The sequence below is a fragment of the Heloderma suspectum genome, chromosome 3 (genome assembly GCF_057233095.1).
Source record: "Heloderma suspectum isolate Gila_16-S chromosome 3, 16-S_ref, whole genome shotgun sequence".
Lineage (NCBI taxonomy): Eukaryota > Metazoa > Chordata > Lepidosauria > Squamata > Helodermatidae > Heloderma > Heloderma suspectum.
The window spans coordinates 6239914-6266850 of NC_139460.1; the positions used below are offsets into that span (position 1 = coordinate 6239914).

The following is a 26937-nucleotide window of genomic DNA, read 5'->3' on the forward strand; positions in this document are numbered from 1 at the left end:
CAACTGCACACTGGGTTGACATCTTCATCGAGCTGTCCACCACAACCCCAAGATCTCTTTCTTGGTCAGTCACTGCTAGCTCAGATCCCATCAGTCTATACTTGAAGTTGGGATTTTTGCCCCAACGTGCATCACTTTACACTTGCTCACATTGAACCTAATTTGCCATTTAGATACCCATTCTTCCAGGTTGGAGAGATTCTTTTGGAGATTATCTTTGCTGAGAGCTAGATAAGGGGAGTCTGTCCCTGTTGGGTCTGCTGAACCTCTCAGTGGCTTTCTGATGCCATTGACTGTGATATCTTTCTGGGCTGCCTTGCTGGGGGTGGGCATTTTGCAGTGGCTTCAGTGTTTCCTTGTGGGTAGGTTTCAGAAGGTGGGGCTTAAATTTTGTCGAGTATGCTTCTTGACACATACATGAAACTGCTGGGAGAGATCACCTGCTGGGACAGTGGCTTGTTGAAGGGTTTTGAACACATTTTGTAAGCCGGTCTGAGTGACTCCTTTTTTGGAGGGGAAAATGGGGCAGAAATTCTTTCAGTAAATAAAAAATACAGTATCAGTACCAGATGCCTGCCCACCTTTCATTTAAAAGGTCAAGGGTAGGAGCTTCTACACGCTTCCTTGGCATCTTGGTTCAGTGCTGACTTGCTTCTAGTGGCAGGTAAAAAAACCCTTTGTTTCTCTGCTTTCTTACCCTCAATGGATAACATGAAAAGGTGTTCCTTTCTCTTTCCTGGCAGCCATTTAAATATTTCAAATCCACTAGCAGATTCCTCCATTTCAATTAAGACAGGGATGGTAAAGGGGAGTCAGAGCCTCTTGAGGCTACTTGGGGGGATGGTGGTTAATGTTGTAGGTAGGCAGTGTGGTTCCTGCGCCCCCTCTTATGCCTATCTCTGCTGATACCTGTGATTTATTTTATTTTGAAATGTAAAGTGTTTTTCCAGGTGGCTGGGAGCACTTCAAAGTGAAGCACTGGCCTTCAGTGACATGGCATCTATTTCCCAGAGCCACTGTTCGGAAATAAGGATGGCAGGAGGCCAGCACTTTGCTTTGAGGTACTTCTGGCCTCCTGGGGAAAAAAGGAAGGAAGGGACAGACTCCTCTGCCACTGCCTGGTAAGGGGGAAGGCTTGGGGATGGTAGCAGAGTAACCAGGGGAGGACTAGGGTTGACACAATGTAGTAGGAGGGGAAAGTGGGGAGACCGAGGCTGAAAGAGAGAGAAATGAGTGACTGGGGAGAGTGTGGATCTTGTGTGTTGGGAATGTGGATTGAGAGAGAGAGAGAGAGAGAGCGCGCGAGCGAGCGTGAGCAGGTTTGGGGAGGGGTGATCTAATGAGAGTGAGAACCGTGGGTTCAAAGGAGTGGGTTTGTGTTCTGGGGCTCAGTCCCCAACTCTGCCACATACTCAGGATCTTAGGCAAGTTGCTTGCTTTTGCCTTTCTTCCCAAAGGGTGTTTGGTGACTGGCTGCACCCTCCATGGCAGCTCTTTTGTGTTGGTGCCCATGATGCTTTCTCCAAATTCCATAAATGTGCCCACCAGCCAAAAGGGTGGGAGAGCCCAGCTTGTTTACTCTTGCAAGAATGAGGGACAGAGGCCTTTTAAAAGAAGAAAAGGTGGCAGACTTGAGAGAAGACTCTTGCAAATTCCCAGTAGCAGATGCACATAAGAACAAAATCCCCAATAGCCCCAAATAGCAGATTTTTCTAGGTAAACGGAAAGCATGCTGACCTGATGGTGGGTCTGCCCTGAGCATTGGTTTCTGTTGCAGACAACACGAGAAGCTAAGCTAGGAGGGTCAGCCAACACCAGCTTCCTGTGGCAGTGTGAGCCAGGGGTACTGCAGAATGAAGGGTCGAATTTAGCACTCCGTCTGGTGACAGACAAGGTTTTTTCCCCAGAGGGATCATTGCTCAGTAGGTTTTCACCTCTGGTAAATAGGCTTTATAGGTTTTTGTATTTGTTTCGAAACCTATAAGGTGACAGTGGGACAAAGAGGGTGTGTGTACACCTCATGGGACGTGAAGCCTCTCTCAAACTACTTTCAACTCTCCCTCAGAAAGTCTTGTGTCTCTGACCTCAGCTGGCATGTAGAAACACCTAGCTACAGGCAGAAGTCCACTGGGGGACACTGTGTCATGAATTTGTCCTTTGGAGTACTGTCTTAAATGCTTCTATCCTTCTGTGAATTAATACTACTGACAGAGAAACATCTGACACGCAAAAACAGACCTTTGATGGAAGTGCATTCCAAGTAAATGCACTGATTGGCTGGAAGAGTGAGACCCACCAGGCAGTGCCGCCCCCCGTGGGAAGCATGAGGATCTCACCATAGCTGCTTTTGCATTGCTGCTTCTAATTTCTGTCCAAACTTTTTCTTTCCCTCTTCCAGATCTGGAGTCAAACATTGTATGCAACAACTCAAGTCTTACATCGGTGCTGGAGCAGCTGTCCCAAGGCACCAAGTCTGTTAGCAAGAACAAAAAAAAGTGCAAGGGTCACTTTATGCATTCTTTAGGGTTTTAATTTTTTTTACAAAACTTTCTTAGTTTATTTTGTAAAAGCCGCTTCCCTATCATTGCTCCCGGTCTCCTGCCTCCTTTTGTTTTTCTCTCCTTACCCCCCTCAAAACTGTGTCTTGCCATCCACTGATGCTGAGCAATACTCATGTGTTTCTACAACACCCCCTGCCTCTCCCCCCGCTTTGCATTTCAATCTTCCTCAATTCAGTGTTGCGAGTGTCTCCTGACATCGTGTGTTTCATTCATAGAGCCCATTTTGGTTTTACTAGCAAGAATGATTGATGTTCAGGGTTACAGAGTGAAAAGAGCACAGTGCTGGCAGGCATGTTCCTTCCCATTTCAGTTCCATTCGTATCTTTCTACCTATCTCTGTCTCTCTCTCTATTCAATTATTTCATCTTCCATAACATATGAGAAAATTGGTGTCTTCCAGATAGGTGTTGGAATTAGATTTACAGTTCATTATCTGTGCTGAAATGTGGAGCTCGTTCCTTTGTTTACAGGAGTAGGCAGAAGGACAAATGACATATACCCCCCCCACCCCCGTGTTATAGGAAGCAGGATGGCTGCTAATCACCTAGACGTTTTGCTTGTGGTCGTTTTTCAACTGTGGAGTCCCCGTGTCCCCCTGCACAACAGGAAGAGGAAAAGCCGAGGGGTGGGGTGCATGCTAGCATAGGACGTTAAATGAAGAGGAGCTGTTCCCTTGGTTTTATTGTCATTTAACTGTGTTCCCAATTCAAAGAGGAGAGCGACTGAGGTGGGGAAAGTCAGGAAAGATTGTGGAGGCACCCTAGCACTTGCTAGACAAGTAACACAGCTGCAATGAAAATGGAAGTTTCCCCAAATGTTAGGCTTCAGTATTTGCTTCCACAGAGTGCAATGAGGAGAGGCTCAGAAGTGGTGGCCTGTGATGGCTGGTATCTGTTTCTTGGGAAATCCACTCAACCAAACTGGATAAAATTGAATTTAAATGTAAATTCCCCTCTGTTCAGCTTGTCTTCTTTGGCACATGGTGAAGCTTCTGTGTTGTTTGGTTCCGCTTTCAGCTCCGCCCCACATGTGCTGTGCTCTTGCCCAATAGTCCCAGCATAACAAGCCACACTCCCAGCACCCGAGTCTGCTTGTGTGAGATGGTCCAAAGATTGTGTGCGGCTTCTTCTTAGTACATACTGAAGTAAATGCACTGATGCTCTCCGGTCACATTATAGTTAACTGGGCATCACTTCTGGACCGAAGATAGATAGAGGGCCAGTTTGTTTAATTTTCATTTCTGAAACACCTTTTAACTTGGTGGGAAGGTGGTGCTGTCCTACCTGGGGTGGAGGTCTACAGGGCAAAAGCATGGGAAATCAGGCAGAAGGGAAAAGCAGGCTGCACACTGCAGCAAGGGCAGTGTGGGGCCTGCGAGGATTAAATTTGCGATACCCCAAACCAGACATGTGATCAAGAAGCTGTAGTGCAGGTGATGCTCAGCTGCTCTAACCAGGCAGGTCTGGGCTGTAGCACGTGGCTGAGAGATGCCTGTTAGCCAGGGGTCGTTCAGCGGGGCTGCCTGACCACTATTCGTTTGCCTGCAGCGGAGGACTGAGATAAAGTTCAATCAGGGCCTCCTTTGGCATCCTCCTGCTCTTGAGCCTTTATTGATTTACAGGGCACTGGCTGTAAGATGCAGATGCTCTAGCATCTCTGTGAAGCTTCCATTTGAATCCCTTTGTGCTGCGTGTCTGGTGCTGGGGGTCTTTTCAGGTGCACAAGGCAGAACTTGTAGCATGTTGGGCAGGGAAGAGATTCTGCAGGGATTGGTTTCTGGGCGACTGGGGAAAGTTCCTAGGTGAGAACGATCTGATGGGAAAATTCTCCAGTTCTGCTGCTTTTGCCTGGGATGCTCCTGGGATCCTGTTCAACAAATTCTGGATTAACAGAACCTGGTGCCTGGTGGCTTCTGGTGTCTGTGGAGAGCTTTAATTTGAATGGGGTTCCTTTCCAATATTGTGAAGAAACAGCAGGGCTAAAAGGTATTTATCAGAGGAGAGGGGAAACAAATTTTAAATAGAAAACTGTTAGAGAAATGGTAGGCTGGAGCTGAAATAACATTTTGCATCCGAGTTGATGACATCTGGTGCTTTCCCAGTATTATAGATAAATAGACCACTGCTTGCTTTTAGGTCTGTTCCCAGTAAGTGGTGGCTGGATGCTGAATTGTCAGCATGCTGCCTTCTGACAGTTGGGCACTCAGTGCCGGGGCGGTGTTGGGAGGCAGATTCCAACAGCTTGACAAGCTGCAGGTAGCTGGAAGCAGAGGAGGGCTGGGGGGCTGGGATGGAGCTTGCAGCCCTGACAGGGAGCTGACACCAGCTACAGCGACACAGTGTGTGTGTCGGGCAGGGCAGGTGAGAGGGCGGGTTTGCAGGCTAGCGCGTTTGCCAGGAGGCGAGAGTTGGGGAAGTAGGCAGGGAAGCAGACTTGGAGATGTGGGGGACAGTGAGGAAAGAAGGCCGCTGTCTTTACATTGTGTTTATTCCAGTCGTTGTGGCAATTTAATTTACCAGATAGACCTTTCAGAATCACTGGAAAAAACAGTTCTTGGCCATCATTCTAAAGACTAACGAGGGGGGGAGGGAATCCCCTTGTGCTGGAGAATTCCCATTTTCCCTGTACCAAAGAGAGCCAACTGTGATTCTCTAACTTGGGGACCATAATTTGGCTCTTGTCACACCCTCCCCAAGGCACCTTTTCATTAAAACAATATTAGAAATGCCATTTGCTGAGAGACAATGAAATTGTACAAAGCATCCCCCCCTGCACCCCAGTCATGGCAACTTGCTGTCAACAGCTTGGCACAGAATGTTGACCGTTTTCATGCAGAGAGAGGCAACCCACATATTGTACGTTATTTCTATAGCACTTTCCGTGTATAAAAGTGGCTTTTACCGTTACCTGCCCCATTAGCTGCCCTGTGAGTTGGGAGAGGCCGAAAAGTAGTGGTGGGTGCAAGGTGACCCAGCACTCCTTATGGCTGAGCAGGGAGATTACCCTGTTTCCCCCATCTCAAAAGGCGGACAGTGACATTATAGAAGCACCGCAACTGTGGACTGACAGTTGGTCCAGGAAAACTTGCACAAGGCTGAAAACCCATGGGAGAGCCATATCCCACTGTCTGGGCTCATGTGGCAAACTAGTTCTGTGCAGGTTGTTTTTTATTGTTAACAGATGGCCCCGATTTGTGTCCTCTTTCACTGCTCTCCCTTCCAGCAATTCCCACTAACCCCAGTGGCGCTGCTAGGAAGGGGCTGAGGCACTGTAATCTGGCTTTATGAAGGCAGCTTAAAGTAATTGGGATCCAATGTTTAATCATACAAGTAATCTTTGGAGCTCTGTTTGTACATAGCTGTATAAAGTATATACTTTAAAATTTGACTGGAAAGCAGTTGGAAAAAAATGGAAGGTTGGGAAAGTAATGGGGGACAGTGGCATTGAAGGCCCATGGATTGACTTGTGCAATTAAACTGGGGAGGATGTTTGAGTTGTGGCCAGATACCGAAAACATGGAAATGTGTTGCTGTCTTAGGGTGATCCCTTCTGCTGCTTCGTCTGGAGCTGTGTTGTATCATCTTCATTATTTTTGCATTTCAAGAACCTATTGCTGTTCATTTACAAATATTAACATCCCTCCCCTCCCATGAATAATTAAACAGAGAAAACATTGTGATGGTTTCACAATGTTTGTGATGTTTGTGCTGTTTTCACTGTGATGTTTTCACAACCACCATGCAGGTTACTACTATTAACAGACCCCACTCATACCCTCCCTTTCAAACATGCAAGACTTGAAAAGAATCAATCAATAAAAGAATGCATATTAATCATTTTACTGGCCCAAACACACGTCGAAGAACCTTGGAGGTGCCTCCCAGCCACGACTCCAGGAAGACTGAACTGTGTGTACGAGTATTTGCTCCTGTATTTTATGAACCATAATAACCTAGTCAAAATTATTATTTTGCAGTTCAGATCTGTAATTTAAAAGGCGCTTTTTACCATAAGTGTTATTTAAGTTTTTGTTTTTAATGATTGATGTTTATTATTCTTCACTAGAGGAACTTTATGGTTGAACTGGTTGGAAGCTTCTTTAAGCGACAGGGAGCACTTCAGAACACAAGACTGTGGGCTTTCGTTCATGAGCAGGAGTTTGCTGGCTGCCCCCCCCCCCCCAAGAGCTAATTGTCTTTTAAAACACACAAATACACACAACACCCAAGTGGGCCAGGACACAATCACCTCACCTGAGATGGCCATTCCCAGAAGTGGATTCAGAAGACCTTCATTGGTGGCGATTGCAATGATCACATTATGGCACTGGTCATTGGAATCAGTGTTGGTATTCCTGACAGGTCCCAGTCAACAGAAAGAGCTCCAATGAGGTTGCTATATGGCCATCTGAATCAAGTCATTGTAAACCCAGACCCCTTTTTAGGTTGTACTCCCCCGGTCACCCTTTGGGCCTTTCCATACCCAGTGGAATCTGTATATTGTTTTTAGCAAGACTCTTCTAGCCTCAGTCCAGTAGCCCTTTCCCATGTTAATGCATGGGGTCAACCATAGAAACTTTGACAAAAGAGGGACTAACCGTGGGGTCATGTCATTTTCCCAGCAGCAAAAGATTGCATTTTGAGTGCTAGGAAAGCATGATTTCCCTACAGCAGCATTGCTCCCTTAAGGGGAGAGACATCTGAATTCCCTGCAGCAGCTAAGCAACAACCGTGTATGTATTGCAGACACACACACAAAGTCTGGAAAGGCTGTCTTATGTTAATGTTCCAGAGTTCAGTCCTGTGCATGCACATAGGACTCCCACTGGGGGCTGTTCCAGCTGGATCTCCACATACTTACGGGGAAACTCTGGCAGCCACGGGGGTCATAAGAGATTCCCATGTGAACAACAGAGCTGATTTTATGAGCTATCCTACATTGCCATCGTTTAAAGAGATTTTTCAATTTTCTTTAGTGCTGCAATCAATTTTGTTCAGCTGAAGTTAAATCTCTTTGCACTTTTTATATTTTTTTTACACGTGTGCGTGCATGCACGTGCACGCACACACACACATCTTAAGCTACAAAATACCTTTTAAAGAGAGAAATATGAAACAAATACACCAGCTTTAAAGTAGCAATAAGGACCATAAAGTATCATGCAATTACTGTTTTAAATACTTCAGGCTATTCTAAAAGTAGGTGGCCATGCCATTCTTTGTGAGATAGAGAGAATGCCAGGGATTGGCTTCACCTACATTAAATTCAGTTTGCATTTCTCATCCTCTACTTGCCAAAGCTTTGTGGGACCATTCGGTATGCTATGCCAAATCTGGTGTTGACATTCCTTCAAAAAACACAGTTGGGATTGTGACTGTCCTCACTTGGTGTTTTTAGGCCTTTGAATCAGCACTTGCTTAAGCGCATGAGTGACCTTTTATGATCTATTCCATTGGACAAAGTCGTTCACGTGGTGGGATCTGGGCAGAATAAAGTCTTTTAGCATGATGTCCTTTCTCTACCATGTGCTATAGGGTTCTTCTAAATGTTCTTCAATAGATTCCACTTATGGCAATGTGATTTTCAGTTGTATCTTCTTCCAAGGAGTTTGGAGTGCAATTATCCCAGTTTAATCTTACAACAACCCTATGAGGTAGGTTGGGCTGAGCGACGAGGGACTGGCCCATGTTTCACACCTGAGTGTGGATTTGAACCCAGGTCTACCCTGTCCAGATCGGTCCACTATACCACATCTACTCTCCAGTGACTGGGAAAAAAAATACTGACAAAGAGATTGTTCTATTTAGGATTGTCACTTCTGGATCTGACATTCCTGCTTCCTTAAGAACTCTGGAGTTAGGGGTAAGCATGGCTGGTAAAGGGCTTCTTGTATTGGTTCTACTACCCACTGCAATTCAGTGTCTGCGCTTGAGTGGGCAGCCGCATAGTTGAAAGGATGAAAGAAGCCAGAGCTATCTGAGCACCTGCTTGATCCTAGGGCCCCTGTAGCCCAGTTCCTCAGTGAAGACACAGACTAGGCCTGGGCAGCTGAGACCCCACCTCTTGGTCTCCTATTGCAGTTTTCACTGCCGCCGCCACCGCATCAGCTCCTGGCAGTCTCGGTTGCCAGATTTCCCTTTCAATATTTCACAACCACATTTATGAGCAGCAACCCAAGGCAACATGGAAGCCAAGGTGGGGGTTTGTTACCAGTGCAGCAGTGTGTTGGATTTGAGGTTTCATTTATTTCTAAAACCTGTGTGTGGGGAATGCTGGGAGGGGCATTTAGACACACCCCCCCAAAGCAAGATTCACTGAGCCACCTTCTGAAGTGACATTTGAAACTTCAAATCTGACAACAGTATCAAGTAGCTGACCATAATATCTGGAGCCCTGAACCATATGGCAACGTATTTGGTGCTATCATGTGAGGAAACATGACAATATCTCTGCACCAGATGGACAAATTTGAGGGGAAATTATGAGGATTGGATTCAACAAGGAGAAAAATGTGAATTTATTGTGTAGAAACTGTAGAAAAGCCCTCTCCCACCTGTGCTGAAGACATCTACTGAAATTCACCATTTGATCCAGTGTGAAATGTTACCAGTTCCACCCTATTTGTGAAGACAGCAAGAAATAAAACAATGTTGACTAGCATCAGTGAGACTCAAACAGTGAAGGCCTTGAATTTTCCTGGCTGCTACCCTATCAAGAATCCCACACATGCACTCTTTTCTCCCTTACCTCTCTCCCCAGCCTGGCACCTTTTGAAACTGGAAAATTGGTTCCATCTTCTGCAGAATGTGAAAACATTTCCCCTCACTTCACTTGTGGCCAAACATGGCTACCAAGAAAAATAAAGCCAGTCTCGTTCTATAATGCCCCCAGTTTTGTTGAGATTGTATAGCACATGACAGAGAAATTTTGCTCTGGGAATGTGAAACTCTGGGAGGAGATGGGGGAGGGCATTTCTGGGATTTTAATTTTTTTAATTATGAACTCTTCAGGTTGGATAACCTGGTTTTAAATTTTTTATTGGAAATTCAGCAAAAAAAAAAAAAGTCTTCCAAGTTTTAAATCCAAGGACTTAACGCTGGGCAAGAAAAAGGAGCCTTTGAATTTAAGTCAGAAAGCCCCACAGCCTCAACTTGTGAATATGAAGTGTAAATCCGTATTATCATTATTTTGCTCTGAGGATCAATTAGTGATCTCCCTGACAGATTTAAGCCAAGAGTTTGTAACTGTATGATATTTACTGTAAGATGTAGAACATTCGATAACTATTAAAATGTTTCCAAAAAAAAATCCCCCAAAGCATTGAGGTATCCATCTTTTGTAGTATTTTTATTTTTAAACAAAATCTACTATGGAACACCTTGGCTAGCTTCTTTAAAGTTCTAACTGAAACCCGGAGCAGATTCATCACTCCACTGACATCCGCGCAACCAGCCTCCACTGTTCGGCAGTAGTTGCTTCAGTGGATGTTTTGGAAGATGCTGACAATGCAGATTTTTGTCCCTCTGTCGTTCACTGGTGAGCATGCTGTTCCATGAACCTATAGGTCAGGGTGGAGAGCCTGTTGTCCTCCAGATGTTGGACTGCAACTTTGAGCAGCCCCACCTAGTATCAAGATTGAAGGGAGTTGTCCCAACATCTGGAAGACCATAGGTTCTCCACCCCTCCTGTATAGATTCACTGCCTGGATCCACCAAGTCAGGTGCAAGCCATGCTGGATAGTTTTGGGAGGAAAGTAATTCCCATATCTGCTCAGTGCAGTGATAGGAGGACAGTTAAATGAGATGCAGTGACTGGCTGAGAATATAGTCCCCATACAGCTTAATTTGTACCTGTACCTGGGATCCATTTTTATCCCCTATATATGCTCAAACCAGGACAGGTTGGTCTGTCCACAGCCGTTACAGTTCATTTCACAGTTCTCGATTGGTCTGTTTAATTACATCTCCCATCTTCTGCTGGTCAGGTTGTAGCAAGTCAAACTCAGTTCTGAGATTCTGCCCAAGAGACAAACTGGTGGGTGATGGTTGGTTGACTGACACATGGTATTCCTATATTATGGGCAACCCAGCATGCTGGCTGGGGAACGCTGGGAGCTGTAGGATGTTTTTCTGTTTAAACATGCATAGGATTGCACCCTTACTTACCATTGACGAGAATAAGCTGCAGAATAGCCTTCCCCACCCTGGAGGCCTCCAGAGATGCTCATTACTAGTCAGTATTCCTAGTCAGATAGTTCCTGGTCAGTCTTCCATTAGGAATGGTTGGCCATACTGGCTGGGAATGGTAGGACATCTGGAGGCCAAACGGTTGGGAAAGGCTGTTGTAGGGTCACAGGAAGATTACAGTCTTCACTGCTCAGAGCAGAAGAGCAGTTGAGAGCTGTAACTGTGCTAAGAGCTCTCAACAAAGAGAGTCCATCAAAGAACTCCAGAAGAGTCCTGCTAGATTAGATGAAGGGTCCAACTCAGCTAGCATCTTGTTTCCAGCAGTGGCAAGCCAGATGCTTTTGGGAAGTCCACAAACAGCATTAAGGCAGCCCCCCCCCAGCAGTGTTCCCCACCCCCTTGCAGTTGGTTTCCAGAGGGAGTACTACTGAACATGGAAATTCCATTAAGTCAACAGTGGAGGTTCAAAAATCACCCACCTTGTTGCCATAGTGAAGTTTGCTGGTCCTATTATAATTAAAAAGAAACTTGTATGGCATCTGGAAACACACACCTCTGAGATAACTGGTACTAAGGTTTACTTAGACTAAGCAAGCAAACAGAGAAACTGGACCTCCCGCTCCTTTATGTGAAAATATAAAGTAATATGGGAATTATAGTTACTGGTACTATTTTTTGGAATTTTGACACAGCCCATCCAGTGTCTGAAGGTGAATGAGCAAGAAGCCATAAAACAACCCTTTAAATAGTATTCCCCAGCCAGGTGCCTTCCGGATGTGTTGGACTGCAACTCCCACAATTCCTAGCCAATTACCGTGCTTGCTGGGAATTACGGGAGTTGCAGTCCAACACATCTGGAGGCTACCAGGTTTATTTCTTAATTGCCCATCTGGCTGATCACCCGGCCACTCTGGGTGATGTACATCAATACAAACAGTTTTAAAACAATAAAATTTTACATTAAAACATATTTCTAAAAATAATGTTGTTGTTCAGTCGTGTCCGACTCTTCACGACCCCATGGACCATAGCACGCCAGGCCCTCCTGTCCTCCGCGCTCTCCCGGAGTGTGCTCAGGTTCATGTTCATTGCATCGGTGATGCTATCTAGCCATCTCATCCTCTGCCGTCCCCTTCTCCTTTTGCCTTCAGTCTTTCCCAGCATCAGGGTCTTTTCCAGGGAGTTTTCTCTTCGCATTGGGTGGCCAAAATATTGGAGCTTCAGCTTCAGTCTCCGTCCTTCCAATGAGCACTCAGGGTTGATTTCCCTTAGGATGGACTGATTTGACCTCCTTGCAGTCCAGGGGACTCATTGTAAGAGTCTTCTCCAAAAATAACCTAACCCACCCCAAATGCCTGCCTAAACAACCATGTTTTTAATGCGTTGCAGAACGTCAATAAAGAGGGGGCATGGCGGAGTTCCCTAGGGAGGGAGTTCCACAGAGGGGGGGCCACCACAGAGAAGGCCCTCTCCCTCGTCCTCACCAGCCTAGCTGACCTGGCTGATGGAACAGAGAGAAGGTCATCCAAGGCTGATCTTGTGAAGTGGCCTGTCTGGTGTTGCTGGAGGCGTTCCTTGAGATAGGCTGGGCTGGAACCACATAGGGGTTTAAAGGTCAAAACCAACACCTTCAATTTGGCCCAGAAAACAACTGGTAACCAGTGCAACTCCTTCAGCACTGGAATGATCACGCTGCTTTTAATCAGGCGAGCCGCTGCGTTCTGTACCAGCTGTTAGGTTGGGAAAGGCTGTTAGAAAATGCTGCAATGAAGACACAAACCAATACTCCACTAGGAGTAGAAGGATCTGCATTCTGCTTATCACTGGTCACTAAATCTGGGGTTAAACATGATGCAGACAAACGAGAGGGTTCAGAGGAGGGCAATGAAGATGATCACGGGACTGGAAACAAAGCCCTATGAGGAGAGATGGAAAGAACTAGGCATGTTTAGTCTGGAGAAAAGAAGACTGAGGGGAGATAGGATAGCATGATAGCGCTCTTCAAGTACTGAAAGGTGGTTACAGAGAGGAAGGACAGGATCTCTTCTCGATCATCCCAGAGTGCAGGACACGGAATAATGGGCTCAAGTTACAGGAAGCCAGATTCTGGCTGAACATCAGTAAAACCTTCCTGACTGTTAAGAGCAGTACGACAATGGAACCAATTCCCTATGGAGGTGGTGGGCTCTCCCACACTGGAGGCATTCAAGAAGCTGGACAACCACTTGTCAGGGATACTTTGACTTGGATTCCTGCACTGAGCAGGGGGTTGGACTTGATGGTCTTGTAGGCCCCTTCCAACCATACTATTCGATGATTCTATGCTGAATATGCTCAGCAGAGGTGGGCAACCTGTGGCCCTCCACATATTGCTGAACTCACTCCCATCAGCCGCAGCCAGCATGGCCAATGATGGAAGTTGTCATCCAACAACATCTGGAGGGCCACAGGTTCCTCACCCCCTAACGTAAAAAAAAGTGTGTGTGCGGGGTCTGTACAGCCACCATCACTCCTAAACCAGTTTGTCTTGCCTACGTGTGCCACGTTGCCGTGCCTTGCGCACGGCAGATTCCTGGCATGTTAACACTGTGCTGGCAGTGTTAGTTCAGGGTGCGATCCTAGGCATGTTTAGACAGAAAAAAGTCCTACACCTCCTACAACATGGTTGGCTGGGGAATGCTGGAAGTTTGAGGACTTTTTTCTGTCTAAACATGCCTAGGATTGTGCCTTTAAGCATGACACCAGCCATACAGATGAAAGCATGGCTCACTTTTGCTTACACACCACAAGTCATGTTTAGCATGGGCCTTGGTGCGGGTCTTCTTTAAAAAGTTTTTGCATTGTCTCCAGAACACAGCCAGCCTCCGCCAGAAGGAGCTCCTAAGAGAAGGGATCGATCAATTTTATTTATATACCACATTTCCACAAATGTCACCAAGGCAGTGGCATTACCACAGAGGATTACTGTAGATGTTACTAGAAACTATGGCCTTTTCTTGACCCTCTTCTGATCCGACTCGATGCACACAGGTGCGACCGCTGCAAGCATCTCCAGCAGATCTCAAGGGCCATGGCAGAAAATGATAGGAAGCAGCCCTTCAGAACAGCTGCACAGGTGTGCGTCATTGGCAAGGAAAAAACAAGGCTCCGTGGATACAGAAAATGCCCACTACAGCATCTTCACATCCCACCGGCCCCCACCCTGCTTGCCTTCTGGGCCCTTGGCAATGGTCAGCTGCAGCGGCTGCTTCTGCCTCTAACAGAGAAGCAGGGACGGTTATTCCTGCCCCTCCTCATCCAAGAACTCTGGGCAAAGCCTGAACATTTTGGTGGCTCCAGAGGTGAGGGCTTCAAATTGTTCATCTCTCAGTGCAATTTACATACTCAAGAGCACCACCTGCAGGACCCAGTGCAGTTATTCAGGAGTCTAGGCTTCTTCATAACTGGACTGCCTAATCCTAATCTCATTTTCTTGGGTAGATTTTTGTTTTTCCCAATGCATGTGAATCTGCCCCATTTCAGAGTGGTTACTACTGCCATCGTTGCTGCAAGGAGAGGAAGACCTTTGGTATTGCAAGGCAGGTGGGATCTGGCGCTCTCGCTGCTGCCGCCTTGCTGGAGCTCTACCTCCACCTGGGGGACTTCTACTCTGCCTCCTTGCAGACCCAGGTCCAGCCAAGCACCACCCTACTCCCAGCTGCAACACCTGTGGGAGCTGGGGCACAAAACCTAGGCCCGGTGGGGGCAGGACCTCCACTGGCCGGTGTCGCTGCCAAAGGGGGCGACATCAAAGCGGGTTGCCCCTTTGGGGGAGCCACTTCGGGGGAGCACGGGAGCGAGGGCCTGTCCCCCTGCTTGAAAGGAAGGGGACTGTTTGCCTCAGTGCGGCCTGCTGGACTGCCTGCATTAAATATGTGTTTTCCAATGAAGGGGGGAGGTGTTGGGAGCCAGGGAACGGCCATTATGGTTCTACAGGGCAGAGGGAGATACGGCAGGGGGAGACAGTCACACTCTAAAGGCAGAGTGTGTAACAATAGCATGCTGACTGTCTCTAAACTGTCCCCCAATTCAAATAACCTGGATGGCCCTGGCAACAGACCCCCTGGGTTGAAACTGCTGCTGCTGAATGCCAGGCCAGTGAATGGTAAAACAACTGCTATCCAGGACGTGATCCTGGATGAGCGCACTGACGTGGCTTGTATTACAGAGACCTGGCTGGGCGAAGCTTGGGGGGGGGGGGTTAATCTCTCTCAGCTCTGCCCTCCAGGGTTCTCTGTTCAGCAGCAGGCAAGACCTGGGGGGCGGGGAGGTGGAGTGGCAGTGGTCTATCATGATTTGATCCCCCTCACCAGGTGCCCTATCCCGCAGTCTGCTGGGTTCGAGTGTATTTGAAGGTGGGTGCCTGGGACAGAATAGGGATTCTGTTGGTGTACCGTCCACCCCGCTGCTCAACAGTCTCCCTTCCTGAGCTGGCTGGGGTAGTCTTGGGTTTGGTGTTGGAGACCTCTCGGCTTGTTGTGCTGGGGGATTTCAACATCCACGCTGAGGCTGCCCTGTCGGGAGCAGCTCAGGACTTCATGTCCGCCATGACAACCATGGGGCTGTCCCAGAAGGTATCTGGCCCCACCCATGCTGCTGGGCACACTCTGGACCTCGTTTTCTGTGCTGGATGGGGTGATAGCGATCTGAGAGTGGAGGAACTCTCTATAGTTCTGTTGTCACGGACAGATCACTACCTGGTGGAGTTTAGACTTGCTGGTACATGGAACCTCTGCAGGGGTGGAGGGCCGATTAAGATGGTCCGCCCCAGGAGGCTGATGGATCCGAATGGTTTCCTGACGGCTCTAGGGGATTTTCCTGTTGCCTCGGCAGGCGATTCTGTCGAAGCCCTGGCCGATCTCTGGAATGGAGAAATGACTAGGGCCGTGGACACAATCGCTCCTGAGCGTCCTCTCTCATGAAGTGGAGCTGCACTATAACACTGGTTTTCTAGGGAGCTGGCAGTGACGAAATGAGTGAGAAGACGACTGGAGCAACGTTGGCAGAAAACTCGGAGTGAATCCGATCGAACATGGGCTAGAGCCTATTTGAAGGCCTACTCTGTGGCAATACGGGGAGCAAAGAAAATATTTTTTTTTCTGCCACTATTGCATCTGCAAAGATTAGGGATGTACGAAAGTCACTTACCTTTCCGTGGATTATGTTCACGGTGGGGGGGAGGCGTTCCATCCCTCCCCCCAGAATCCTCGATGAGGGGGGAGGCGATCCGTCCCCCCCCCCGGAATCCTCGGCGGCCGGCTGTGCTCCGCGACGGCTCCGCAGAGCAGCCAGCCAGCCAGGCCCAGCCCAGGCCAGAGCCGTCCGCAGCCGGATTTCCAGCCACGGAAGACTCTGGGTAAAAAAACACCCCACGTATGCAAATGGCGGCGACTACAGCCTTATTTTTGGCCGTCTTAGTCTACGTAAATATTTACATAGACTATTATGGCGAAAACAAAGGGGAACGCAAATAGCGTAGCGGACACTAATTGCGTCCCTTTTTGATTCGCTGTCTTAGTCTACGTAAATATTTACGTAGGCTAAAATGGCGAATCAAAAGAATGCAAATAGCGCCCACTACGCTATTTGCGTTCCCCTTTGTTTTCGCTGTAATAGTCTACGTAAATATTTACGTAGACTAAGATGGCCAAAAATAAGGAACACAAATGGCGGTGGCCGTAGCCGCCGCCATTTGCGTACGCGTGTTTTTTTTTTAACCCAGCCATGATAGGCTACATAAATCTTTACATAGCCTATCACATCCCTGTTAAAAACACAAAAACAAAAACACCTCCAGACTGCAAATGGCAGCGGCGGCAACCGGTTGGCAGACCAGCCGGCGGCGGCACCAAAGCCGCTGCCGGAGCCGCCGCCACCCAAAACATCCGCCCCAGGTAAGTCTCGTCCCGGGGGTGATCCATGGGGGGGGGGGCGGCAGGCCGTTCCGCCACAGATTTCGGGGGGCCGAATGCACTGGCATTTGGCCTCACCGAGATCCGTGGCGGAATTCTCTGACATCCCTAGCAAAGAACCATCCAGCGGAGCTGTTTTGAGTGGTTAGGGGTCTTTTATACGCTAGCCCGCAAGAGGATAATTTAAACCCCTCGACAGCCTGCTGTGAACAATTTGCTCAGCACTTTGCAGACAAAATCGCTCGGATCCGCTCTGACTTGGACGCTATAGTTGCTACAGACCCAGAGGATGTAACTTTGGCCCCTACTTGTCCAGTGTTGTTGGATACTTTTCAATTTGTACAGCCTAAGGATGTGGACAGGATCCTTGGAGAGGTGAGAGCCACAATATGTGTTCTAGATCCTTGCCCTTCCTGGCTCATAAAAGCAGCCAGAGGTGGACTGGCCAAGTGGATAAGGGGAGTGGTGAATGCCTCCCTTAGGCAAGGGAGAATTCCAGCCTGCTTGAAGGAGGCGGTGGTGAGAACTTTGTTAAAAAATGCCCTCCCTGAACCCCACTATATTGGATAATTATCGGCCAGTCTCCAGTATTCCATTTCTGGGCAAGATATTGGAGCGCGTGGTGGCCTCCCAACTCCGGAGATTCCTGGATGAGACAGATTATCTAGATCCATTTCAATCTGGCTTCAGACGTGGTTATGGGACAGAAACAGCTTTGGTCGCCTTGGTGGATGACCTACGCCGGGAACTAGACAGGGGGAGCGTGTCCCTGTTGGTTCTGCTGGACCTCTCAGCGGCTTTCGATACCATCGACCATGGTATCTTTCTGGGCCGCCTCGCTGGGATGGGACTTGGAGGCACTGTTTTACAGTGGCTCCATTCCTTCTTGGAGGGGCGGACCCGGAAGGTGATGCTGGGGGACTCCTGTTCGACTCCCTGGCCACTGGCTTGTGGGGTCCCTCAGGGTTCTGTTTTGTCCCCCATGCTATTTAACATATACATGAAACCACTGGGGGAGGTTGTCCGGAGTTTTGGGGTTCGGTGTCACCAGTATGCTGACACCCAACTCTACTTTTCCTTTCCATCTAATTCCAAGGAAGCTGTTGGGGTGCTGAACCGGTGTCTGTCAGCAGTAATGGACTGGATGAGGGCAAACAAATTGAAGCTTAATCCAGACAAGACAGAGGTGCTCCTGGTCAGTCGAAAGGTAGATCAGGGAACAGGGATACAGCTTGTGCTGGATGGGGTTGCACTCCCCCTGAAGACTCAGGTTCGCAGTTGGGGGGTGCTCCTGGATTCAGCCCTAAGCATGGATGCTCAGGTTTCAGCGGCGGCCAGGAGTGCCTTTGCACAGTTAAAACTAGTGCGCCAACTGCGCCCATTCCTGGAGATGTCTGATCTGGCCACGGTGACACATGCCTTAGTTACATCCCGTTTGGATTACTGCAACGCGCTCTACGTGGGGCTGCCTCAGAAGAGTGTTCGGAAACTTCAGCTGGTTCAAAGAACTGCGGCCAGACTGCTGACTGGGGCTGGCTACAGGGAGCATACAACTCCCCTGTTAAAACAGCTTCACTGGCTCCCAGTCTGTTTCCGGGCACAATTCAAAGTGCTGGTTATGTCCTATAAAGCCCTATATGGCTCGGGTCCAGGTTATCTGAAAGACCGTATTCTCCCTTATGAGCCTACTCGTGCCGAGATCTTCAGGGGAAGCCCTTCTCACCATCCCGCCATCATCACAGGCACGCCTGGTGGGAACACGGGAGAGGGCCTTCTCGGTGGCTGCCCCAAGGCTCTGGAACTCTCTTCCCAGGGAGGCGAGAGTGGCACCTCCTTGATGTTTTCGCAGGCATGCAAAAACTTTTTTGTTCCAGCAGGCCTTTGGGGATAACTAGTCTGGACCTGGGAAAATGCAACGTATGGATACCATTTTTGTTGTTCTGGTTGTCTTTTAATGTTTCAATATCTTTACAATTTTAATATTGATGATTTAATTATATTTTTAACTTTTATACAGTTGTATTTCTATTTCTAGGTTTTAATTGTAGCAGTTTTAACGTTGTAAGGCCGCCTTGAGTCCCAGTATTGGGAAAAAGGTGGGATATAACTATAATAATAATACTGCTGCTGCTGCTGCGATCCAGAATCTGTCCTTTCATAGGATCATAGAATAGTAGTGTTGGAAGGGGCTTATAAGACCATCGAGTCGAACCCCCCTGCTTAGTGCAGGAATCCAAGTCAGAGCATCCCTGACTGATGGCTGTCTAGCCTCGTCTTGAACACCTCCAGTGTGGGAGAGCCCAGCACCCTCCTAGGTAATCGGTTCCACTGTCGTATTGCTCAAACAGTCAGGAAGTTTCTCCTGATGTTCAGCCAGAATCTGGCTTCCTGTAACTTGAGCCCATTATTCCGTGTTCTGCATTCTGGGATGATCGAGAAGAGATCCCTCTGAGACAACCTTTCAAGTACTTTAAGAGCACTATCATATCTCCTCTCACTCTTCTCTTCTCAAGGCTAAATATGCCCAGTTTTTCAGTCTCTCCTCCTAGGGCTTTGTTTCCAGTCCCTTGATCATCTTTGTTCCCCTCCTCTGAACCCTCTCCAGCTTGTCTGCATCCTTCTTAAAGTGCGGTGCCCAGAACTGGACACAGTACTCCAGATGAGGCCTAACCAGTGCTGAGTAGAGGGGAACTAGTACTTCCCAGGATTTGGAAGCTAAGCTTCTCTTAATGCAGCCCAAAGCAGCATTTGCCTTTCTGCAGCCACATCACATTGTTGGCTCATATTCAACTCGTGATCTACAACAATTCCAGGATCCTTCTCACTTGTAGTGTTGTTGAGCCACGTATCACCCATCTTGTAACTGTGCGTTTGGTTTCTTTTTCCTAGGTGCAGAACTTGGCATTTATCCCTATTAAATGTCATTCTGTTGTTTTCTGCCCAGTGCTCCAGCCTATCAAGATCACCTTGAATTCTGTTTCTGTCTTCCAGGGTATTAGCTATCCCACCCAATTTTGTGCCATCTTCAGATTTGATAAGCATTCCCTGCACCTCCTCCTCCAAGTCATTGATAAAAATGTTGAAGAGTGCTGGGCCCAGGACTGAGCCCTGCAGTACCGCGCTCGTTACCTCTACCCAGTTTGAGAAGATCCCATTGAGAAGCACTCTTTGAGCCCAATTCTGTAGCCAACCATAGATCCACCTGCTAGTTGTTTCATCTAGCCCACTCTTCAATGTTTTGGGTTTCACATGGTGCGCTGTGCAACGTTATGGAAGGGAAGAGAGCTGGGGGCCTTCCAGACGTTATTAGACTCAAGCACCCATGACCCTTGACCACTGGCCGTGCTGGCTGGGGCTGATAGTATCTGCAGCCCAACAACATCTAGCAGTCCACAGGTTGTCCACCCCTGTTGCATAGGAAGCTGCCTTACATGCCACTTCCTCACATACCACTTCGCCAAGCCCCCAGAATGACCGGTATCCTGACTGGTAGCAGATTTCCCAAGCTTCTTTCCCAAGCCCCGCCACCTGCAAACCTTTAAAAGAGAGACGACAAGGCCTGACCTGGAGACTGTCTGCAAGTAAACCATGTGCTCCAGCTCAGTGAATCAGAATCCTGATCTTGCTCTTCCACATAAAGTTGGTCTGCAATGTTTCCATTTCACAGATGGAAAACTGAGTATGGAAATATTCTAATGGCTGTAGCAAAGAAGAAAGAGTCTGATGCCACACGGAAAATCTAATTTAATGTATTGCAGCTTGTGCTTTTGCAAGCAACATGGCATTTGCTTATACTTAGGGAGAGAGATTGGGAGGGGGGACAGGACAAATGCCATCTTGCCTTCAAAAGCACAAGCTGCAATAAGTCAGATAGGTTCTAGACTCTGAAGACAAGGGATCCTACATTTTAATGTAAAAAAAATATCCAAATACTCTGTGTAGGTTAAAACTAGCGCTGAAAGCTTTGCAGGTGTGATCAACAGGTGCCCCTGCCTTACACTGCATCAGGCCACTGGTCCATCTAGTCCAGCACTGTCTGCTTCAGGGGGATGTCCAGCCTCTTTCATCCTGAGGGCCACATTCCATTTTGAAGAAGCTTGGGGGGCCACATTCCAGTGGTGGGTAGAGCCAAAGGAAAAAAGGGTGGGCCGAAATGGACCCCCCCAGCATACTGTAGTTTAAATTTTTTATTGCCAGTAACTAAGCCTTAGGAGAGGCATTTCAACCTTTTATAATTGGGGGGGGGATGCAAAAGCCAGGAAACCACCAAATAAAATGCTCTGGGAGGAAAGGGGTGGGGCCATTTTGGGGTACCCAGGTGGGTCAGGTTTGACCCATGAGCCTGAAGTTCAACACCCCAGGTCCACTCTAACTGGTAGAGAATCTCCATAGTTTCATGCAGCCCTCTTTCCTTTTTAAGTGGAAATGCAAAGGATGGGCCAATGAGCTGTAGCCTCTTCTATGAAGATTAACAGCCATCCCCTGCCCAGTCCTTCCCCTGCCAGGTATGTGTGTGTGTGTTTATATCTATCTATCTATCCATCCATCCATCCATCCATCCCTGTATTTTTAGGCCACCTTTAACTGTAGAACCCTCTCATTCCTGGCCTGACAGGGTGATGGGAGTTGTAGTCTACACATATAGAAGGCACCAGGTTGGGGAAGACTGAGTTAGTGGGTTGGACAGACACAATGGTGCTGCAGTTATGATCAGGGAGACCCAGGCTGAAAACCCCAGTCAGCTTTGAAGCTCACTGGGTGACTTTGGGCCAGACACTACCCCTGAGCCTAACCTACTTCACAGGGTCGTTGTGTGGGTAAAAATGCGAGAAAGGCACGAAAGCATATAAGCTGCCCTGAGTTCCTTGGAGGAAAAGCCGGGTCTAAATGTCAATAAATAAATTATCAGTTCAGGACAATCTGAATCAGGCATACTTGTTGATTTGTTTTAAAGATTATTTTGGTTCTAGTGTGATACTGCAGTAGGAATGAGAAAAGGTTACAGATTCCCTTGCTGTTTAACAATGAGCGAGAGCTTCTCGTTATTAAATGGCAGGTCACCAGAGCACACAGACGTATCCAGCCCGGAAGACGTAGAGCAGCCTCCCCAACCTGGTGCCCTCCAGATATGTTGGATTGCAACTCCCATCATTCCCAGCCAGCATGTTAAGTAAACCATTTAGGGTGACCGGGTGCAAAAGAGGTCTTATGGATTTAAAGGTTGTGCAGAAGAGGGCATTACCGCAGGCTTCACCTGAATTGTCACGCAGGCTACACCTGGGGAGATTCTGTCTCCTAAATAACTCCCAAGGGTGCAGGAGCCCCCCGTCCTCTTCAAGCCCCAACATTTCAAATTTGAATCCTCAGTCCTTGACCTATACAATGACTTCCTAAGATCATGGCATCTGGCCCCATCACTTCCTGGCATATAGAAGGGGAAGAAATGGAAGCAGTGACAGATTTTACTTTCTTGGGCTCCAAGATCACCGCAGACGGTGACTGTAGCCATGACATTAAAAGACGCTTGCTCCTTGGGAGGAAAGCTATGGCCAACGTAGACAGCATAGTAAGAAGCAGAGACATCACCTTGCCGACAAAGGTCCGTATAATCAAAGCTATGGTTTTCCCAGTAGCAACGTATGGCTGTGAGAGCTGGACTATAAGGAAGGCTGAGCGCCGAAGAATTGATGCTTTCGAACTGTGGTGCTGGAGAAGACTCTTACGAGTGCCCTGGACTGCAAGGAGGTCCAATCAGTCCATCCTAAAGGAAATCAACCCTGAGTGCTCATTGGAAGAACAGAGACTGAAGCTGAAGCTCAAATATTTTGGCCAGCTAATGCGAAGAGAAAACTCTCTGGAAAAGACCCTGATGCTGGGAAAGATCGAAGGCAAAAGGAGAAGGGGACGGCAGAGGATGAGATGGCTAGATAGCATCACTGATGCAATGAACATGAACTTGAGCACACTCCAGGAGAGAGCAGAGGACAGGAAGGCCTGGCGTGCTCTGGTCCATGGGGTCATGAAGAGTCGGGCATGACTTAACAACAACATGCCTTCACTGGCCTTTTATTATTAGAGAGGCTGCGATGCCTCAAGTAGCCAGGAGAGGGCACCAAACCCCCATCCATGGAACACACCTTAGGGATGTCAGAATTCCGCCACGGATCTTCAGGAGGCAGAATGCCAGGGCATTCGGCCTGCCGAAATCTGTTGCGGAACGAAACCCCCGCCCCCCCAACCCACGAAAGGCGCGCGAAACAGAGCACTTACCTGCTGCTGTCCACGCTGACTTGAGAATGGCAGCCGCCCTGCGGCCGCCATTCACTTCTTCATCATAGCTGTGATAGGCTACGTAAATACTTTCGTAGCCTATCACGGCTAACGCAGGGACACCTTTTGCATCCCTGCGGAGGCTGTGATAGGCTACGTAAGTTAAAGCAAGCTAAAAACAACAACAGCATACTCAAATGGCGGCGGCTACGGCGGCTGCCATTTGTGTTTCCTATTTTTAGCCGTTTTAGCCTACGTAAATATTTACGTAGGCTATTACGGCGAAAAACAAGGGGAATGCAAATAGCGTAGTGGGTGCTATCTGCATTCCTTTTTTTTCGCTGTAATAGCCTACGTAAATATTTATGTAGGCTAAAACGGGGGGGGGGAGGAACGCAAATGGCGCCCACTACGCTATTTGCGTTCCCCTTATTTTTCGCCGTAATAGCCTACATAAATATTTACGTAGGCTAAAACGGCTAAAAATAGGGAACACAAATGGCGGCCGCCGTAGCTGCCGCCATTTGCGTTCGCTGTTTTTTTTGGCTTGCCGTGATAGGCTACGTAAATACTTACGTAGCCTATCACGGCAGCTTCGCAGGATGCAAATGACAGCCACTACGGACGGCCCTGGCCGGCGGCTCCACGGAGCTGCCACGGAGCGGAGCTGGCCCAGGGAGGATTCCGGGGAAAGGGACAGAGTGCCTCCCCCCCCCACGAATCCAAGCTCCGCAAAGGTAAGTGACTTTCATACATCCCTAATCTTTTCTTTTCATTCTATTTTTATCAGCTTTCTTTGGCACGAACTGGCTAAATGACGACAACAGGAATGTGTCACCTTGCTCACGATGTGTCATAAAACCTGCAGGAGAGTCTCCAACAAACTGATGGCTTGGTCTGTTGTTAGCACATGATAGCATGGGATACGGGGTCCCATGGCTAAATCAGGAAACGATACACATACTCTCCCTCTCCTGCCCTGCCCTGCCCTGCCCTGCCAGAGCCTGACTTCCTAGGGTGTCGGAATATGGCCTCAAAGAACTGCAGAACCAGGAGGCGCTTTCAAGGGGTGCCTACTCCAGCCCTTCTCCGCGGAGGCTGGTGGCTCTGATGTCAGTGGGCTGTGTATCCACTCTGGGGTTCACTCAGAGCCAGCCAGACCTCTAAAGGAGCTATCCAAGGTGCTGAGCCTGTTTTGGGAATCAGGTTCAGCAGCTTGGATAGCTCCTTTAGAGTTCTGACTGAAACCCAGAATGAATGCACAGCCCCACCAAAATCGGAGCCACCAGCCTCCGCTGGCCCTTCTTATTCAAGGTTGCCCAGGCTACGTAGGAAATTAGGGCGTAGAACTGGCTGGGGCATTCTGGGAGTTGTAGTCCTTTTCTCTGTCTAAGCAAGCATAGGATTGTGCCCTAAGTTAACAGAGTAGGCACCAGCTTGCTGTCCCTGGACATCATGTTCCATAAATGGGGACGCTGGGGGACGCTGGGAATTGTAGTCCAATACATCTGGAGGGCACCACGCTGAGGGAGGCTGATTCAGTCCAGCTCCCTCCCCACCAGCCCCCCTCCCCACTAAAAATAAATTCTCCTCTTGTTCAATTGCCTCCCAGCCCTCAGGTTCTGTTATCTGTGCTGGCAGGGGGGACAGGTCCAGCTATAAAGGAAAAGGTGGGGCAGGCTGGGCCGGAAGAGCAGCTAGTGGCGTGTGCAAAGGCTCCATCAGCCTGCCCAGATGTCCACACATGGCCTCCCCACTCCCCCATCCCCGCGGGTGGGTGCCGAGAAGCATCAGAGCAGCTGGCAAGTGGGCATGCGTGAATGTGAGAGGGAGGGATGTGTGGCCAGCCTGCAGCGCACGTGTGAGTGCACGGTCTCTTTTCTCCACCCTCTCTGTGCGCCCGTCTGTCCCTTATGCCCTGATTCACTGGCTGGCTTGGGCACGCTATTCTCTCTCAGTCTACTACTGTAACTGTTAAAATGGGGCAAATGCTTTCTAGAGTGTCTTCAAAAGGCCATAACGATACGTGTTGTGTGTGTGTGTGTTGCGTGTGACTTGAGGTGTGGTGGGCAGCTGGACTCATCTGCTCTGTGTGGCTCTGTGTTTGAGACGGCCTGTGTTCATGGTGTTAGCAAGGGGCACTTGCAAGCATGTACCCGAGCAGTATAGAACCTCAGGCCAGGGGGCCAAATCCAGCCCTCCTGGGTTCATACGCATGTAAGAAGAGCCCTGCTGGATCAGACCAAGGGTCCATCCAGTCCAGCATTCTGTTCCTTCACTGGCCAATCAGCTGCCCCAATGGGAAGCCCCAGGTAGAACTTTCGTGCCAGGCTGGCACCGCCGGCTCATGTTCCCCAGCAACTGGTATACAGAGGCTCAGTGCCCGATACTGGCAGCAGCATAGCGCCATCAGGACAAGCAGTAACAGCCGGGCTTCGCCAGAGGGCCGCACCCTTCCTCGGCTCCACCCCCTTTGTTCCCTGGCTTCTGCATGTTCCCCCGTCGCCATTCTAAAAGGCTGAGACGCCTCTCCTAAGGCCGCGTAACCAGCAGGAAGAACTGCAATAGGCTGGTGTTTGGGCTCCACCTCTCCTGCCTTTGCCCCCCCCCCCCCCCGAGCTTCTCTGAAACAGGATTCAGATCTGGGGCTGAAAGATGTTCCACACCAATGGCATAAGGGAGCAGGGAGTGTTGCCGTGAGGCTCGACTCCTCTGACACACCGTCACACTCTGCCCAGATTCCCAAAATGTTTAATTTCAAGAGCTGGCAGCCCTATTACCACCTCATCGGCTCTTTGTGTGAACAAACAGGGTATGGTGCCGTAGTGGGATGGGAAGACCTGGGTCCAAAGCCTCGCCGAGTGGCCTTAAGCCAGCTGTCATCTCTCAATGCAACTTACCTCATGGGGTTGTTGTGAGGATAAGACAAGGTGGTGGAGATATTCATGCACGCTCACCTCAGCCTTCTGAACGAAGAGCAACCTAAACATGTAATAATTGTGCTTTAGGGATAGACAGAAATTATATATCCCACCCACTACATAGAACAACTCCTCTTCCCCACCCCTGCGCTGCCCCAGGATCCAATCCTCCTGGACTCTGAATCTCTGACACTAGTCCATAGGTCCTTACACTGAGACCAGTTGCCTTACAGGGCATCTCTACACCAGCCTAAAATCCTGCATTTAAAACAGGGCTGTCTGCTTCCTTTTTAAATGCAGCATCCCTGTTCACCCACTTCTTTTTCCCCCTCCCCTTTCCCCCTCCTTCTCCCGGTATTGGAGTCTTCCATTATCTTTCTTGATCTTGCTCCACTTCTTGCTGCTTTTCCTCTTTTCACTACACAACGGGGTAATTTGATAGCTCATTATCAGCAATCTATTTAAAAACGGAACAAAGGGCATTCAGTGCAGGAGACGCCCAGGAGGGTCGCTGCTTCATGTAAAGAGCCCGCAAACTTCTGTGAAGGAGCAATCTCAATCGCAGGATAAAAGGTCCGTGTGAAGAAAGCCACAGTGAGTCCAAGCCCTGGTCCATCTAGTTTAATATTGTCCTCACTGACTGGCAACTCTCTGAGGCAGGACTCCATCCCAGCCTTAACTGGAGATGCTGGGGATCTACCAGGGAGCCTTTTGTTGTTGTTGTTCAGTCGTTCAGTCGTGTCCGACTCTTCGTAACCCCGTGGACCATAGCACGCCAGGCCTTCCTGTCCTGCGCTCTCTCCCGGAGCGTGCTCAAGTTCATATTCATTGCATCCGTGATGCTATCTAGCCATCTCATCCTCTGCCGTCCCCTTCTCCTTTGGCCTTCAGTCTTTCCCAGCATCAGGGTCTTTTCCAGGGAGTTTTCTCTTCGCATTAGGTGGCCAAAATATTGGAGCTTCAGCTTCATTATCTGTCCTTCCAATGAGCACTCAGGGTTGATTTCCTTTAGGATGGACTGATTTGACCTCCTTGCAGTCCAGGGGAC

The 26937-nt window shown here is 48.7% G+C and overlaps 2 protein-coding genes across 12 annotated transcripts in view; one reads left to right on the top strand and one right to left on the bottom strand.

Moving 5' to 3' along the window:
* FAM168A (family with sequence similarity 168 member A) overlaps positions 1–22395 on the top strand; it is a 281858-nt gene extending 259463 nt beyond the window's left edge. For 5 of the 11 annotated variants that reach the window (XM_084842406.1, XM_084842401.1, XM_084842405.1 and 2 more), the window contains one exon: positions 2399–9650. Coding sequence is in view for 5 of the 11 variants with exons in the window: in XM_084842401.1 (XP_084698527.1) it covers position 2399 (1 nt within the window). In the remaining 6 variants the exon portion in view is untranslated. The other 6 variants (XM_084842397.1, XM_084842396.1, XM_084842400.1 and 3 more) reach the window with 3 other exon arrangements.
* LOC146349291 (uncharacterized) overlaps positions 11901–26937 on the bottom strand; it is a 22598-nt gene continuing 7561 nt past the window's right edge. Inside the window, exons 4-5 of the mRNA XM_084842394.1 lie at positions 25869–25950; positions 11901–12477 (exon numbers count right to left, since the gene is read on the bottom strand). The gene's annotated coding sequence lies outside the window, so the exon portion shown is untranslated. The remainder of the gene's footprint in view (positions 12478–25868; positions 25951–26937) is intronic.